The sequence below is a fragment of the Amblyomma maculatum genome, chromosome 10 (assembly GCF_055883805.1).
Source record: "Amblyomma maculatum isolate TAMU_Amacu chromosome 10, ASM5588380v1, whole genome shotgun sequence".
Taxonomy (NCBI): Eukaryota; Metazoa; Arthropoda; class Arachnida; order Ixodida; family Ixodidae; genus Amblyomma; species Amblyomma maculatum.
In genome coordinates this window covers 143,915,653-143,932,160 of record NC_139353.1, presented here as the reverse complement: position 1 = coordinate 143,932,160, position 16,508 = coordinate 143,915,653, and the positions used below count along the sequence as shown (strand labels likewise).

The following is a 16,508-nucleotide window of genomic DNA, read 5'->3' as shown; positions in this document are numbered from 1 at the left end:
ATTTAGCGTGGCTACGCGCAAGCTAGTGGATAAATTGGTCGCCATCTCAAGAAATTATAAATCGCGAAACATTTCACTCACATCTCTTCTGCAGAAAGACAGCATTGCGGTTGATCTGTTGCATGGGATGACCGTTCTTCCGTTTTGGCGAGTCCGTCCGTCGTTCCAAGCGTTGCTCCCGATCATGGACCGGGCTTGTACCGTCTCGACCAAAAAGTGTACCCCCGCTATGGCGGAGGCACAGGTGGCAAAGTTTTGCGGTCTGGAGGCACGTTTGGCCTCTGCTTGAAGGCCGAGCGGCGAAGGGGGGCCGCCTTCAGTGGAGGCTGTCCGTTTCCCGCTCCTCCTTGCGGTGATCCCTCGTTGAAACTGTCTTCGTGCACACGCTTCACAGGCAAGGCAGAAGCAGCTGGCATCTCAGCTTCAGTGTCTCCCTATTCCTCACTGTGCTGTGTAGTCGAAGCTGGGCTTGCAGCACTGGCATTGCCGTTTTCTTTCGTGGGTGTCTCGGTCTCAGTAACATTCGACAACGGAACTGTCAAACCTGATTCACAGTGTTCTTTCAGAGCAGGGGTCTTCTCAGAGGATTGTTCTTTCTGCTCTGCATCCTCAGTGATTCCACTGCTCGCTTCCTCGGCGTCCACTGCGTCCATCAAGTGCTCGCCTGCCACTTCACTCGGCACGGGGCCTGCAACGTTGGCATACGTGCGCACACACTGGGACTCGTCATGGCCGTAGCGACGACACAGCCCGCAGCGCGGCACAGGACACTCACGACGTATATGACCTTTCCCGTGGCACCGGAGGCAAAGCGGGGCTCTGCCTGGGACGTGGACGAGTGCGACGTCCTCGGCGACCCGAAGCTGATGCGGCAGGTCCTCAATGGTAACGCCCACTTTGAGCTTCAGCGTGACCGTTCCAGTCGTTGAAGCCTTGTCGACACACCCTTGCACTTTCCACTTGTCTCTTGAAATTTCAGTCACTTTTCCAAAAGCCGCCAACGCCGCTCTCACATCATCGTCGTGCACGCCGTGAAGCAGCCAGAAAAGTTTTAACCTGATGCCTTGGGTACAGGGGTCAATGACCACGCATCGGTGCTCCTTCACTTCAAAAGCTTCGGCTTGCAAAATCTTCGCTTTCGCATTTACACCTTTAAACGTTAGCGCCCACACATGATTCATTTGATATGTCCCGAGGGCAACCACTTCCGGCAGCAGTGCAAGACGAGCGAGGGAGTCTCGAAAGTGCTCCACCCGGTACAGCCTGGCTTTTATGTCGCCGTGCAAAAAAAAACAGTGTGCAAAACACTCGAACCTGTAGGAAGATGCGGTAGAACCAGTTCATAATCCTTGACAGGCTTTTCCGTACACCTGATACCACGGCCCAGCTGGGCCGCTGAATCCGCTCCTTGGGAGCCCATGATAAACACATGCGCCACCAAAACTTTAAATGTGTTTTAAATGTGTTAAATGGCTTTAAATGTGTTCTTATTCGTTTAGACAATATATCCAATATTTGTCACCTGGTGACGCAGCTCAGGGGAGTCACGCGCCATAGCGTTGTCTGCTAGAGTGCTTCTACGGGACATGGTTTGCTAATACGCGTCCCGGACTAGGGACCCGATCAGCCTCCCCTTAATCTAAGCCAATGTGGCGGTCAATAAACGTTTTCATCATCATCATTATAATCATCAACAAAATCTTTCTTTCTTGATTACTATTCCTGCACCACAAAATTTTAACTTATTAAATAGGAATTAGTGTTCCTAAATATTTTTTCAAATTTTATAGCAACACTGTTCCCTATTTACTAGGTCATGTACAATAGTTTAGATCGCCATCATGAAGTTTATTCTTACACCTGCAATAGACGCTGACCAATCCCCCATGGTGGGTGTGTGCAATGTGTACCGAGGGAGAAGAAGAAGCAGTGCTACCGCGTGTCGCGTTCTCGTGGCGCAGAAGAAGATTTTCCTTTTCTGTGTCGCCAGCTTTATTGTCGAGCTCCTGATTGAAGACTGTTTAACCTGTGGGACAAGAGACAGCTGCCGTGCTCATGTCGGCGCAGGAGAGTAAGGAGGAGAATGGCGCTCAGTCAACCTCTGCCGGTATGGAGGAGGGCACTGGATGCCGAGACAGCGGTTCGTTTGCCGATTCGGCCGGCAGGGCTCTTGGAAAGTCACGCTCTTCCTTCAAGCCCTTGCTCTCAGCGGACCAACAAGAAACCACAGACAGCCGCCCCGAGCAGCGCCGTCACCGAAAATCTAGTAAAGGGCAGGCGTCGACCTCTGAACAGGGCCTGTCATCAGCCTCAGTCTATGGGGCTGCGTCTCCACCCTGGACTTCCACAACCGGTTCTGGCATGGCGACCAATGAAGACACAGCGTTTTCAAGCAAGCTATCCTCGGCGGTGTTGTCCTTGCTGGCTAAGCGAGATTCGACCGCCGCGGAAAAAGCTGCGGTGCAAGAGGTGAGTAGGCTCCGCTCAGTGTGGAAACCTGCTCCCTATGTATCTCGGTTATCGGCTTTGGTAGCGTACGCTGTACGGCAGATTATAGGTAATTTCTTCAGTATAATAGTAAGCAACATTGTTTTTCATGCGGTAGATCATTAGAGGCACTGCCGCTCGATGTGACGGATTGGTGCAGCCAGTATAATTCGGAAAATGCCGTTTGTCGGTGGCTGCGGAATATGAGGTTGCTGGCGACTATTTGAAGCGTATATCTGCCAACCACCAGGGGGTGACAAATCTAAAAATATAGGTGGCTAATAATTTCTAATGGCGCATTCGGTTGGAGGGATGGGAGCAGAGGCGCTGTGCATTGCAGAGCAGTACAGGAGCACGCCGAGCGAGGGTTTAACTGTCCTCCCACGGGAACGCTGTCTGCGTGTCGAGAGCAGCGCGCCATGACCACCTGTTCCTCACTTCTCTTCCCAGCATTCTCCGCCTGCCCACAATGGCGGCAGTTGCAACCCGAGGAGAGGCCAACGCTCCGTGAAGAACCGCTTGTTTTGTATGCATTTGTTCTCACAGCTCGGCGATTTGTCTCCTTTGGACCTTTCGACGCCAGCAGCGACTGTCAAACATGCATACTGCCCCTGAGCAATGCGTTCCGGTTCTGACGCAAATTCGCTCGAATCCGAAGAGCTCGCTGAGCGCCGACGCTTTGCAGCCGCCATTTTGAGCGTCGTCGATTCAAGGGTAGGACAAAAGATCGCGCGGTTATTACGCTTTATGCAGTGTGACATCCTCTATACTCGCTTTAGACTAGAGAGCTACTGGTAGTGCACTCGGCTGCTCTCAGTGTAGGAAAAGCCTTCCTCCTCTGCCATTGCAAGCCAGTGCTTCTACTCCTGCTCTCCCACTGGAGGACGCCCGCTCGTCTGAGAGCACTTTCGAAGTGCTCTCGAGTGCGCTTGCTCTCCCACTCGAATTCGCTATCAGAATGAATTTCCAGGTTGTGGTGTAAAATGACGGTGATTTCCCGAAGGCGAGCCATTATAGCGGCCAGCCGCATCTGCCTGATCGGAATGAAGGATCAGACTGATACATCTCGCCGAAGCCTACATCCCTTCCGGCGCTGTGCGCCGAGGGAGACGTCATGAATCCTAGCGCGACGAGCACGAAATTGGTTCGAGAAAAAAAGCGGCTCATAGGAGACCCATCATGTTGAGTGAGCCGCCAGTGAACAATCGGTACAGACTTCTTTCTGAGATGTGCAGATCGCTACGTGATCCATTTCTTCACTGCTGCAGACAAGTTGCTTTGCTGTTTTTATATCCGCACACTGACAAACAACAAAATTTCTCTCACGCTGCACATTTTTGCATTAGAACATCATGTGAGAATGACATGAGGAACGAACTAGCTGTACTTATCGTATATCTGCACTTCATCAAACATCCTTCGATGCCTAACGTTCTAAAGCCACGTATTTATGTCTTGTGTGTTGGAGAATTTGGTTGGCATTGGGGACCGCACGATAGAGTGTGGAACAAGTAGGCTTCATTCAAGTTTTCTTTGGAAAAGCCAATTCCCTGTCCTTTTGTGTAAAATAAAGTAATGCATTTGAGTTTGAAAGTAATAATGTAAATCATGTAAAGGGAGCTATTTTTGAAGTCACGACCCTAATAATTAACGCTACTTCTCTTTCTGTTTACGTAAGATAAACATGCCTGCAACGTAATCAGAGACAAATAAAAATGAAACAGTACGTATGAAACATGGGCAAGAGAAGGAACAAAAAATGACAACACGGGCGTAGACTTCCGACTGTTAATTCACGACCGAAAACGCATGCTATATATGTGAGGAACCGAGGCGCGACCACTGCTATCATTCAAGCAAGACGTGATAAAACATCAAATGTGATCGTAATTTTCTTTTAATATATGGGTAAATATCTCACCAGGGAAGGCCAGATAAAAAGCAGAACACTCAAAGGTCCCAAGAAGCTTTATGCGAAAAACAGAACAAAAGCTTCTTTGAACTCAAAGCTTGAGTGCTCTGCTTTTTATCTGGCCTTCCGCAATGATGAGATGCTCACCAATAAATTAAAAGAAAATTACGGTAGCATATTTACAGGTTTTATCACAGCAGAGGTCGCACCTTGGTTCCTCACGTATCTAGCCTTTGCTTTCGGTCATGCTAAACAGTTGGAAGTCTGCGCCCTTGTGGTCGTTTTCTCCTTCCTCTTTCGTCCTGTTTCATTCACGCAGTTCTACATTTTATCTACAATGAACCAACTAGCTTGTAAAAATGTTTTACTACAGTATAGGAAGCAAGCATGCCGATTGTTTTAACCGATTACACTCACGTTAGGAGGCAGATGATTTCAGTATTATTCAGAGTTGATAGCAACCATGGGCCTTCGTGGCAGTTATTGGAGGCTGATAAGCCACGCCAAGAGGTGTGCACGACAACGGTCAAGACTAGAGCAATACTGTTATCTAAATTTACCATCTACTCAGATAAACTACGCCAAACTAGTGTTTCCGCAAGTTATACCAGGTTTAACCACGTTAAATATGTATGCCCCGCCGCGGTGGCGCAGAGGTTAGGGCTCTCGAGGAGGCCAAAAGCCTGGCGCCTGTCTGCTGGGCGATGCCAGAACACGCTAAAGAACTCCAGGCGATGTAGATTTTAGGAGCCCTCTATTACGGCGTCTTTCATAACAAAGGCTTAACCACCTTTTAGTCACGTTAAAACGCTGCATGTTTTATCCAGTGAAACGCGTAAAGAAGCTGTTATGTGTAAGTGCTAATTTAGAGGGAGCAATGTGCGTGCTTAGAACGAATCATCGTGTTTGTCTAATAGGAGTCAGCTGCAGTTTTGTAAACCTGGAGAGTTTGACGACATTAGGCATTGCTAGAACATGACAGATGTAGTTTGAAATTTCTTGTTGCAGGTTCCGAACAAAGCTGCATTGAAATGAGTAATGGAGGAGAGGCGATATCATAGTTGTTAAAGTTGCAAAAACGTCAGAGTAAATGCTACAAACAAATCCGTTAATGCGCTGTCGGTCTGCATTCTTTTCAGGTAGTCGCCTACTAAGCCTTCTTTGCGTCGGCTAAGTTCTATGCGCATTGTTGCTTTAAACATGCAGTCACAAAAAGGAAGATCATATCAGCCGCTGAAACTCACTGATGTTAGCCTCCTGTCTACTCGTCGATTGTGCACATCGATTACAGCAGCCCACTGTCGCGACAAGAATTCCGCGGGACCTGAAAGTGCTTGCCAAAGCTGCCTTACACGCCCTCCAACAACACTAGCCCGTTCTTGAATGTGGCATACTGAGCAACTTTTTTGCTCGTGCACCGAATTACTCTGGAGATGGAGATGTCTGCGCAATTTTACAATTTCGTCGGACATCAGCAACGCATATATGCGTCTTCAGTGTTCGGTTTTGCTGGCCAGAGTTTTTGTTTCTCTTGCCAAGACCTATGTCTAACTTGCAGTTTTGCTTCAAATATGAGGTTTAAGTCTGCTGACGTGCTGCATATAGATTTTTCGTACCTGCTCGATGATGGCACATAGCCGGCTGCCGTTCAAACCAAAGTGAGCGAGTCCAAGCCAATGTCAGCTTCTGGAACACAAGTGATGGTCCTGTTCTGAAGCAATTCTATTGCTGTTCCGGACCTGGAAGATTATTCACACATTACATTTATTTCTTCGTTTGTCTTGGTGTTCAAGACATGTTTGCAATAAGAGCAGTTACTGTCCTGGCACTCGGAGTGTTGGCACCATTAGTCTGCCGACAGTGAAATTTGAGGGCTACCAATGAAGATCGCAAGAGCAAATAGAAAGGGAAAAATTTGTTATTACTCGCTCTCTTTTCTTTTGTGAAAAATACCAGACCATGAAAAGAGGTATGCTGTTTGGACGATTATAATGGCTGGACTATTGTACGTAAGTGTCGGTACGTTTGTTATCGAAGCGTCATCTTATACGCCGGTTCATATTTGTGAACGGCTGGGGTAAGATAGGAGTTGCGGTACAAAGATCGCGTGATTGCCATTATATGGTGAGAAATTCAGGTCTGCCATACACTCTCATGTACTGCAGTATTATTGTGATGGTGAGAGTAGGCTCAGAACAAGATCAGTTGCGATTGGCGCATGCATAGAAAACGAAAACGTTATCACAATATGAACAGCCGACAATAAATAAAGAAGTACAGGGTTAGGATTTTGGAGTTGTCATATTGAGTGAATGATTCGAATAAACGGCAATGCCGCGGTCACTTCGTCGGAATAGGTTCTTTTTTTATCCATATCCTCTGCGACACATCGTCTGCGTCTCTCGTGACCAATGGTATCGCGTGCCACTTGCTCGCGCCGACGGTTTTATTTTGCTCCGCTGCCAGCTTTATGCTGCAGCTCCCGATCCTGGGCTGTTGACGCCGGGGGTCGAGTGGACAACTGCGCCGCACATGAAGACGCCAGAGGAGAAAAAGGTGGAGGGTGTCCAGGCAACCTCCGTGGGTGCCACGGAGGACTCTGGACGCCGAAATAGTGCCACGGTTGCTGATTCGGCAGGCAGCGCTCCAGCAGAGGCGCGCTCTTCTTCCAAGCCTCGGGTGCCGACGGACCAGCGCGCAACCACAGACAGCCACGCTAAGCAGCGCCGTCGTAGAAAGTCCAGCAAAAGGCAGTCATCGACTGTCGCTGAGTTGGCCCCGTCATCAGCCTCAGTGCAGAGTGTTGCTTCTGCACCCTCGGTGTCCTCAACCGGTTCTGTCGTGGTGACCGTTCAGAACGTGGCGTCCCCAAGCAAGCTGTCTTCGGTGGAGCCGTCCTTGATGGCCAAGCAGGATTCCTTCGCAGCTGAAAACGTTGCGGTGCAAGAGGTGAGTAGGGTCTATTCAGCTTAGAAATGCTTGCGCATATCTGTGATCTGAATTCGAAGCTTACGTTGCACAAGTTACAGGTAATTGTTAAGTCTGATTCAGAATATCACTGACTTTGATGCCATTTCATGATGGCGTGCAGCGTAGTTGGCGGAGATGTCCAGTACAGTAACGCGTTCATTCATCATTTGCCCTATATAGCTTGACGCCCAAGCTCAATAAGAAGGATGATAATGGTCTGAAAGACAACTTCTGCACCATCCACCGTAAGCTTCGAAAAGCGGGTGCCCTAGGCATGCTCATACATCCGTATCCCTTTAGATCATGAATCCGCAAATACGAGAAGGGTCATGGACTAGAATGTGGCATGCAGACCCCTGCATGTACGGATCCTTATGCAGCACACAAGCCTGGGACCGTTCTAGTGCTCTGACGTTCTAGTTCACAAATTTAGAGAGCGCTACTCTGCGTTGTGTGCTAAACTTGAATTTAGAAGGAGCGAAAGTCGAGTATAATTTTCTAATGGGATGTCATTGTTATTTTTAGCAGCCACGCATAACCCCTATGCGGATTTAAAGAACACTTATGAAAGCCTGCTATCGTACCAACAGGTGGCCAAAGAAGTTGTGAAAGCTACGCAAGCAGCAGTGTCCACCCCTGTTGGCAAAGCAGCGACGGAGGAGCGCAAGGCCGACACAGTGGGTACCAAATCTCCACGACATTCCCTGGCGTCGAAGACTTCTAGCCTACGGAGTACGCTGGAGTCGATCAAGGCACTGAGCGCCCTGCTTCAGGAAACCCGCGGTCAAGCGGCTAGTGCCCCGGTGAGATTTCCTTGGCAGGATGATCGAGTTTTTTTTGCGGCTGAACTGTCCTAGATTTTAGTTTACATGGTCTAACATCCGAAAACGACTCAAGCCACGAGCGACGCTGTAGTGGACGGGACCTGAAATTTTGACTACATGCGTCTTTTGACGTGTACTTACAATGAATCCACTTACAATCAACCCATGAATAATTCTGTGGCCGCGGCCAAGATTCGATCCTGCCTCGTTGTGTCGAGCTGTCCAGCGCAATAACCACAGTGCCTATGCGCGGGCGGGCTAATAAAAAGTTCTGGTGTCAAATAAATTACTGCGTCGTTAGATATATATTTACATTGAAATCATTAACTTACTTTCGTTTACCACAGTGCGTTCAAACGTGTTAAGCATTGTTCAGATATGTAAAACACTGCAAAATGGAGCACATAAATGGATGCTTCATGTGAGCCTGTCAGAGATAAGGTGTAGGGATCGTCCTTGTCCAGAGATGAGTTGCTGTGACCAGGGAGGCTGTTCCGGTGCACGCACGATCACAAGAATCTACCGAGCTTTTGGCACCGCTTTCGACAACACTATTGAGGAATAAAAAGGTGGCGGCCAATCTAACGTGATTAGGTCACATTCGAATCATGTGCGCTAAACTTTGTAATTAGGCGTCGGTTTTCTTGGTCTCACATACCTATATGTAATTACACTGTCGTAACCCATAGTATGTTACATGAAAGACCATCTGATAGAGATATAAAGCCCCGCTTGAATTTAGCTGTAGCAAAGTACCTGCATGGGATGAGCCCAGCATGTCTGACTTGGTATCCAAGGTTCCTGGTTCAGTTTTAATCTCAAAAGTGCTGTCCATGTTGGCAGCTTCTGCTAATGCCTTCGGACGAGCAACAGTAAAATTGGTGAATATGGGTTGTCTCTGTGGGTGCTTTTTCCATGATAAAACGTGGCCGGACTCAAGCGCCGCGGCCGTGCGCTTTCATACAGCCTGCGTACTCGCCGTCGATACAATGGGAGCGCTTTTAAACGAGTTGCATTTTCTTCCGCCTCGAGGGGTGGGCAGGACCTACTCGACCCTGGCCGCTCGCTGCTGTGTTTGCTGCCGGTGCGCGCCTTCTTTTGCGCCTTCAAGCGCTCGTTCACTAGGTTGCCAAAATAACCAAGAATTGCGATGGTTAATTTAATTCTCGAATTTCAAACGGGATATTATATTTTCTTCATAGAGCTAGCTGTTACAAAACGTAAAGAGGAGGAATTCATCGTTTTCTAGTTTTTCCGAACTAGAGCGAATATATATTACATTTTGTGGTCGTGGAGAACCTGTATTTGATTTATTTCGTTGCTTATCCCTCTCAGCAAAACTAAATGAACGCGAATGCCGAATTGAACATACGCTGGAAGGGAGAACAAATTAACGAAAGCGAATAGGGAATGCAGAGTCCATTGTGTGCATCCTTTCACTTCCTCTCCGTCCACATCACTTATGCGGACTTAGGTAAAAACATTCGTTGGGTCAATATATTGCTGCTGAATACAGCAGGAAGCAATATATCCAGGATAGTTCGTGTGCCGCATCTAAAGATCGCACTAAATAATTCTTTAACTTTGTGAACAGTATGCGCGGCTAATTATTTAACCAAACATGAATTCCATTCTCCCTCGGCACGTGTTCAGTTTACGGAATCAACGAAATCTCTAGAGAAATTATGTAGGTTTAGTTTTATGTGCCAAGTCTCTGAATACTTCCTCTAAACAAGCTGTGAATAGTACTGGGGAGATTGTGTCTCCTTGCCTAACACCTCTCTTTATGGGAATTTTGTTACATTCTTTATGCAGAACTATGGTTGCTGTGCAGCCGCTATATATATCTTCCAGCACTTTCACGTATGGCTCGTCTACCCCCTTATTTCGCAATGCCTGCATCACCGCCGAGGTTTTAACTGAGTCAAATGCTTTTTCGTAATCAATGAATGCTATGTATAAGGGCTGGTTATATTCCGAGCATTTTTCTATCACCTGATTGATGGTATGGATATGATCGATAGTAGAGTACCGTTTCCGAAACCCTGCTTGATCCTTTGCTTGATTGCAGTCTAAGGTTGTCCTGATTCTATTAGCGATTACCTTAGTAAATACCTTATACGTAACAGACAGTAAGCTGATTGGTCTGTAATTTTTAAGGTCCTTAGAGTCCCCTTTCTTGTGAATGAGGATAATGTTTGCATTCTTCCATGGGTCCGGTACCGTCGATGACACCAGGCATTGCGTATACAGGGTGGCCAGGTTTTCTAGCACGATATCCCCCCCGTCCTTCAGCAAATCTGTAGTTATCTGATCCTCTCCAGCTGATTTCCCCCTTTTCATAGTTTATAATGCTTTCTTGACCTCGTCCTTCGTCACTGGTGGAACGTCTGACTGTTTTTCCCTACCGCCAATCTCATTGCGGTCCTGACTACTTTGGCTACTGTAGAGATCTGTATAGAACTCCTCGGCTACTTTGACTATCTTTTCCATATTAGTGATAACGTTGCCCGCCTTGTCCCTTATGGCATACATCTGGTTTTTGCCTATGCCCATATTCTTCTTTACCGCTTTAAGGCTTCCCCCGTTCTTTACAGCATGCTCAATTTTCTCCATGTTATGCTTCCTAATATCGGCCACCTTGCGCTTATTGATTAGCTTCGATATCTCGGCCAATTCGATCTGGTTTGTTGGATTGGAAGCTTTCATACTCTGGCGTTTCTTAATCAAATCTTTCGTCTCCTTAGACAGCTTACCGGTATCCTCTCTAACTATCCTACCGCCTACTTCTACCGCGCACTCAGTAATGATATCTCTGAAATTATTGTTCCTTTCCTCTAGGGTAATGTCGCCATCCTCAGTTAGAGCTGAAAACCTATTCTGTAGCGAGATCCTGAACTATTCTGCCCTCCCCCTCACCGCTAATTCGTTGATGGGTTTCTTTCTTACTAATCTGCTGCGTTCCTTCTTCAGATTTAGGCTAATTCGGGACCTCACCATCCTGTGGTCACTGCATCGCACTTTCGCGATTACCTCTACATCTTGCATAATGGCGGGGGTTGAACACATTATGAAGTCGATTTCATTTTTAGTCTCTCCGTTAGGACTTTTCCATGTCCATTTCCGGTTCTTCCGTTTGTTGAAGAAAGTATTCATGATTTGTAAGTTATTGCGCTCTGCAAACTCAACTAGTAACTCCCCCCTGCTATTCCTAGAACCAATGCCATAGTCACCTACTACCTTGTCTCCTGCCTGTTTTTTCCCTACCTTGGCATTGAAATCGCCCATTAGTACAGTATACTGCGTCTTTACTTTTCGCATTGCCGATTCTACATCTTCGTAGAAGCTTTCAACTGCCTGGTCATCATAACTACATGTAGGTGCATAGGCCTGTACAACCTTCAGTTTATACCGCTTATTAAGCCGAATTACGATGCCTGCAACCCTCTCATTAATACTAAAGAATTCATCTATATTACCCGCTATATACTTATTGACAAGGAAACCTACTCCTAGTTGTCGCCTCTCTGGTAAGCCTCGATAACACAGTACATGCCCATCTTTCAGTACAGTATATGCCTCATTCGGCCTCCTAACCTCACTAAGCCCTATGACATCCCATTTCATGCCCTCTAGTTCATCTAACAGCACTGCTAAGCTAGCTTCACTAGCTAGGATTCTAGCATTAAACGTTGCCAGGGTCAGTTTCCAATGGCGACCTGTCCAGCGGAGCCAGACTTTCTTAGCACCCCCTGCTGCGTCACAGGTCTGACCGCCGCCGTGGTCAGTTGTTCCGCAGCCGCTGGTGACTGAGGGCCGGGGTTTTATGGAGCTTATCATAGGAGGTTGCGGCCAATTACTGCACCAGGGTGGCCAACTCCTGTTCTGGTGAGGGAGTGCGTTGCCGGAGGTGTTCACCGGCATGAGGTCGCACCCCAAACTTGTTTATGCAATTCCATCAACACGCGGACTTTTTTTTTTCTTTCATCCGGTGGAGAATTGCGCGGCACCGGGATTTGAACCCCGGTCCTCTTGCATGCGAGGCGGATGTTCTACCGCTACGCCACCGCTGCACCGCAGTTAGGGATAAGGGTAGATGGAGAATACCTCAGTAATCTGCGATTTGCTGATGACATTGCCTTGCTAAGCAACTCGGGGGATGAACTGCAAATAATGATTGATGACCTAGACAGGAAAAGTAGAAAGGTAGGCTTGAAAGTCAATATGCAGAAGACTAAGGTAATGTTCAACAGCCTCGGGAAGGAACAGCAGTTTACATTAGGTAGCGAAATACTGGAAGTAGTAGGCGAATATGTCTACTTAGGACAGGTAGTAACCGCAGACCCGGACCACGAAAAGGAAATAACAAGAAGAATACGATTGGGATGGAGCGCATTTGGCAAGCACTCGCAGATTATGACTAGCAGCTTACCGGTATCGTTCAAGAGGAAAGTATACAACAGTTGCATCTTGCCTGTACTCACCTATGGGGCTGAAACGTGGAGGCTAACCAAGAGAGTTCTACTTAAGTTGAGGACAACCCAGAGGGCTATGGAACGAAAAATGGTAGGGGTAACATTAAGAGATAGAAAGCGTGCAGAGTGGGTCAGAGAAATAACTCAAGTTACCGACATTCAAGTAGAAATTAAGAAGAAGAAATGGACATGGGCAGGACATGTAGTGCGAAGAGAGGATAACCGATGGTCGCTGAGGGTAACAAACTGGATTTCAAGGGAAGGAAAGCGTAGCAGGGGGCGGCAGAAAGTTAGGTGGGCGGATGAGATTAAGAAGTTCGCAGGGGTCAAGTGGATGCAGCTAGCACAGAACCGAGTTAAGTGGAGAAATATGGGAGAGGCCTTCGCCCTGCAGTGGGTATAATCAGGCTGATGATGATGATGATGAGTTTTATGTGCGTAAAAGCGGTTCCGTGTAGGCTCAGGCAACACTACTTACTTTGTCCTATGTCTTACACTGCGCGACACAAAGCACCATCTGAAAAGCCAATGTCTTGTTGTGATTATTCGGCATCACAAACACAGCTAAGTAGAAGCCCACTATTCCAAGTTAAAGAGCGTATGGCGTGCAAAACGTGATTTGTTTTCTTCCTGCTGTAACCTTGTTTCCATCATGATATGAGGGGAACTGGCGTTTATCAAAATTGTATTGACAAGGCTGAAGAAGCACGGAGCTTATCACGTGAGAATGGTTGGCCTCACAGGTCTGTTCGCAGTCGGAAACGGAATGAGCGCGTGGTATGCTGTGTCCGTCGCATCTACTGTTCGCTGCGATGCGCAGAATTCTGTCAATCTGTTCAATTAGTGACCGAGAGAGGAGGTGTCCCAGTTTTGTCTGCATGCATTATCTCAAAGGATATTCTAGACCAATGCCATTTTTCACTTACGGGTACGTTTTTGTCTGCTCCCGCACATGTGCCACAATTTCGGGCGCATTGAAGTGTCTGTCGGCTGGTCAGACTCGTCTTTGATTCGTTGTAAGTTCTGTTAGCTCAAGATGAAACAATCTATTCTCATTGCCCTCCTTGTGCACTTCAGACGGCGCTTTCACCGTAACCTTCCTTCCTGTCCGGAGGCGTGCGCATCACCTCGGGGTAACAGACGACGTTCATTGCCGTTTTCATAAACGGATAGCCCAAAAGCCTTCTGACACATGTCTTTGGCTACGTTGTTAAATCCTTCGGCTATTTTGTAAGGAAGAAGCTAACTTCATGAAAGTGGTTGAGCTTCTAGGCCACAGTGGACGCTTGGTGTCTCCTTGGGTCCGGGCGTACGCTTTATGCCGCACATTGCACCAACTTTCTTTCCCCTTAACAATGTCCACATGCGTGTGCGAGTGGTGTCTTTGCGCCTTGAGTAAGTGACCTGCCTGTGGTTCGACCCCTACTTCTGCACTGTATGGGACTACAGTGTCATGGTTTACTGCTGCGTCCCATTCTGTATATTCCCATCAGGGAATACTCCCGGTGTTTCTTTTCAGCCATTCTCGAGCAATGGAAAAGTTTATTCCAAATAATGTAGCTGTATTTTACCGGAGATTCATTGCTACAGAGAAGCGCACAGTCAGGACGGACAAGAACGGACACACAAGGCGATGACGCTATCAACTGAATTTTATTGGAAAAAATGCATTTCTGTTTAGACGTGTCACTGTACTACACGTCACGCAGTTAAACATGGGCTTATGATCAATCAGCAATCAACATAAGCGGTAAAAAATATAATAATTCTTTTTCGTGTAACATTGATGTGGAGCTGCTAACGCATGAGCCCCCCGTTTTCTGTATCTGATACGCCTCTGCCAGCTCTCCAGTTATTTTATCTGTATGCCACACTGTCTCATCAAGTAAAGGCGAACACCCTTGACATGAATTGCAATGCTCGGCGACGTTTCTGAAGGGCCGACTCGCGAGGGAACGCAAATGCTCCCGCAATCTCTTATTAAGGCGTCTGCCCGCTTGGCCTGTGTACCTTATTCCGCACTTCAGCGGAATGCTGTAAACAACGCCTATGATTCATTTGACATGCTTGAATTAGTGTCCAATGACAAAGCCTGCATTGATGTGTGACTCAGCCCTTCTTTGGGACCAGGCGATTTGGCCAAGCTTCTCTGGAACTGAAGACACAACTTGGACATCGTATCTCAGTCCTACTTTCTTCAAACAATGAGCCATTTTATGGACGTATGACACAACTGCATATTTTTGTTTTTCGTTTGATTGAGGGTCAGCGGCGCTTGCGTGATTTTTTCTGGCACGCTAGAGCAAACCTTCGTTTACTGACACCAAGGCAGAGAGCGGAAAGCCGGCGGTTATCATCCTCGCCACCTGCTTGTGAAAGCTGCTTTCAGTGGTCATTTAGGGGTGATCAGACGAGAAATAGACATAAAAATTATGAAGAAGATCGAGACGCACTGTCGATCGCCAAGGGCTAGATAGGGAAGTTTGTGCTGTTAGAGCTGAGATAGGTGGATAATAGGAATAATTAGACAAATTGGATCGTATTGCTTTGTTATGAACTGACTCCACGGCATTGTTAAAGTGTATTTTCCGCTATATGGGTCAAAACTAGCAATAGCATTACTTTGCTGGGAATGCAGAAACGCCTGGGCAGCAAATTTGCTTAGTAGTAGAAGAGAGGAAACAGATACGGCGCATTAACCTATTGGATGGTTAACAGAATTCAATATTTTCGTAACATGACCTCTTCAAGTTAGGTCATACGGAATATCTACGCAGCGGTGACTGATTGAAGATTTGAAATCTAGAAATCTAGATGTTACTGATACTATAATAAAGAACAGCGTATTTACGACGCCGGTGAATGGACAGGCGGAGAGTTTTAGAAACATTTGATAACATTACCTAAGTGTTGGATCAGTCATGTATGTGCGAAAGATCAATTTTAGCGCAATATGGTTAGAGCGCGAAACCATGCTGATTTAGATAAAAAGAAGTTCACCGGTGTTAGAAAGTTGGCGTTCTGAGAAAATAACATTTGTTTCATTGTATTTCCATTCACGCTTGTTATTGAAATCGGGCAATAGTTACTCGGTGATGAACTGCTTCATTTCTTGGAGACCAAGATGACGTTGCTAACCGCCAGTCTGAGCAGTTGAGCCAGTTTTGAGCGAATCGTGCAAATAAGTCATAATAACTGGCTGCACACATATTTAGTAGTTTCCAGACATATGTCACTGATACCGTCTTTAGCAGTGAAAACGTTCTTCAAGGCTTTGATGCCTCTAGAGTGAAATGTAACGTTATGATTGTGTGTATTCGCAAGGTATGGTGAATGGTGGCCTTATGCGGTTCATTGTAAAAAAACGGAAATATTTGTTCAGTAAAGTCAGTTTCGTAATATGCTTTTCAAATTAAATGAAATAGTGTATTTGCCATCAAATACAGATGGGTTATTGTAGAAAAAATAAACTGTCGTTGAACAGCTTGACGTGTCCACAATCCGCAGAGTGGAAGCATCACATATGAGCGCGCACGCACGCACGTACACACACACACACACACACACACACACACACACACACACACACACACACACACACACACACACACACACACACACACACACACACACACACACACACACACACACACACACACACACACACACACACACACACACACACACACACACGCACGCACGCACGCGCACGCACGCACGCACGCGCACACACACACACACGCACACACACACGCACACACACACACACACGCACACACGCACACACACACACACACACACACACACACACACACACACACACACACACACACACACACA

General features: G+C 47.0%; 1 protein-coding gene across 1 annotated transcript; it reads right to left on the bottom strand.

The window, feature by feature from the left end:
• Positions 1-227: 227 nt before the first annotated feature.
• Positions 228-1,181, bottom strand: LOC146177611 (uncharacterized). The gene is made up of 2 exons (XM_084581603.1): positions 545-1,181; positions 228-373 (listed from the first exon to the last, which is right to left on the bottom strand). The coding sequence occupies exons 1-2, from the start codon at positions 1,179-1,181 to the stop codon at positions 228-230; spliced, it is 783 nt and encodes a 260-aa protein (XP_084437729.1).
• Between the last annotated feature and the right edge of the window lie 15,327 nt (positions 1,182-16,508).

Excerpts from the sequence above, each read along its gene's own strand:
- LOC146177611 (XM_084581603.1), bottom strand. The coding sequence starts at position 1,181 with ATGAATCATGTGTGGGCGCTAACGTTTAAAGGTGTAAATGCGAAAGCG. Across the intron at positions 374-544 it reads GAAAGAACACTGTGAATCAG|ACAGTTTCAACGAGGGATCA; the intron begins GTTTGACAGTTC and ends GTGTGCACGAAG.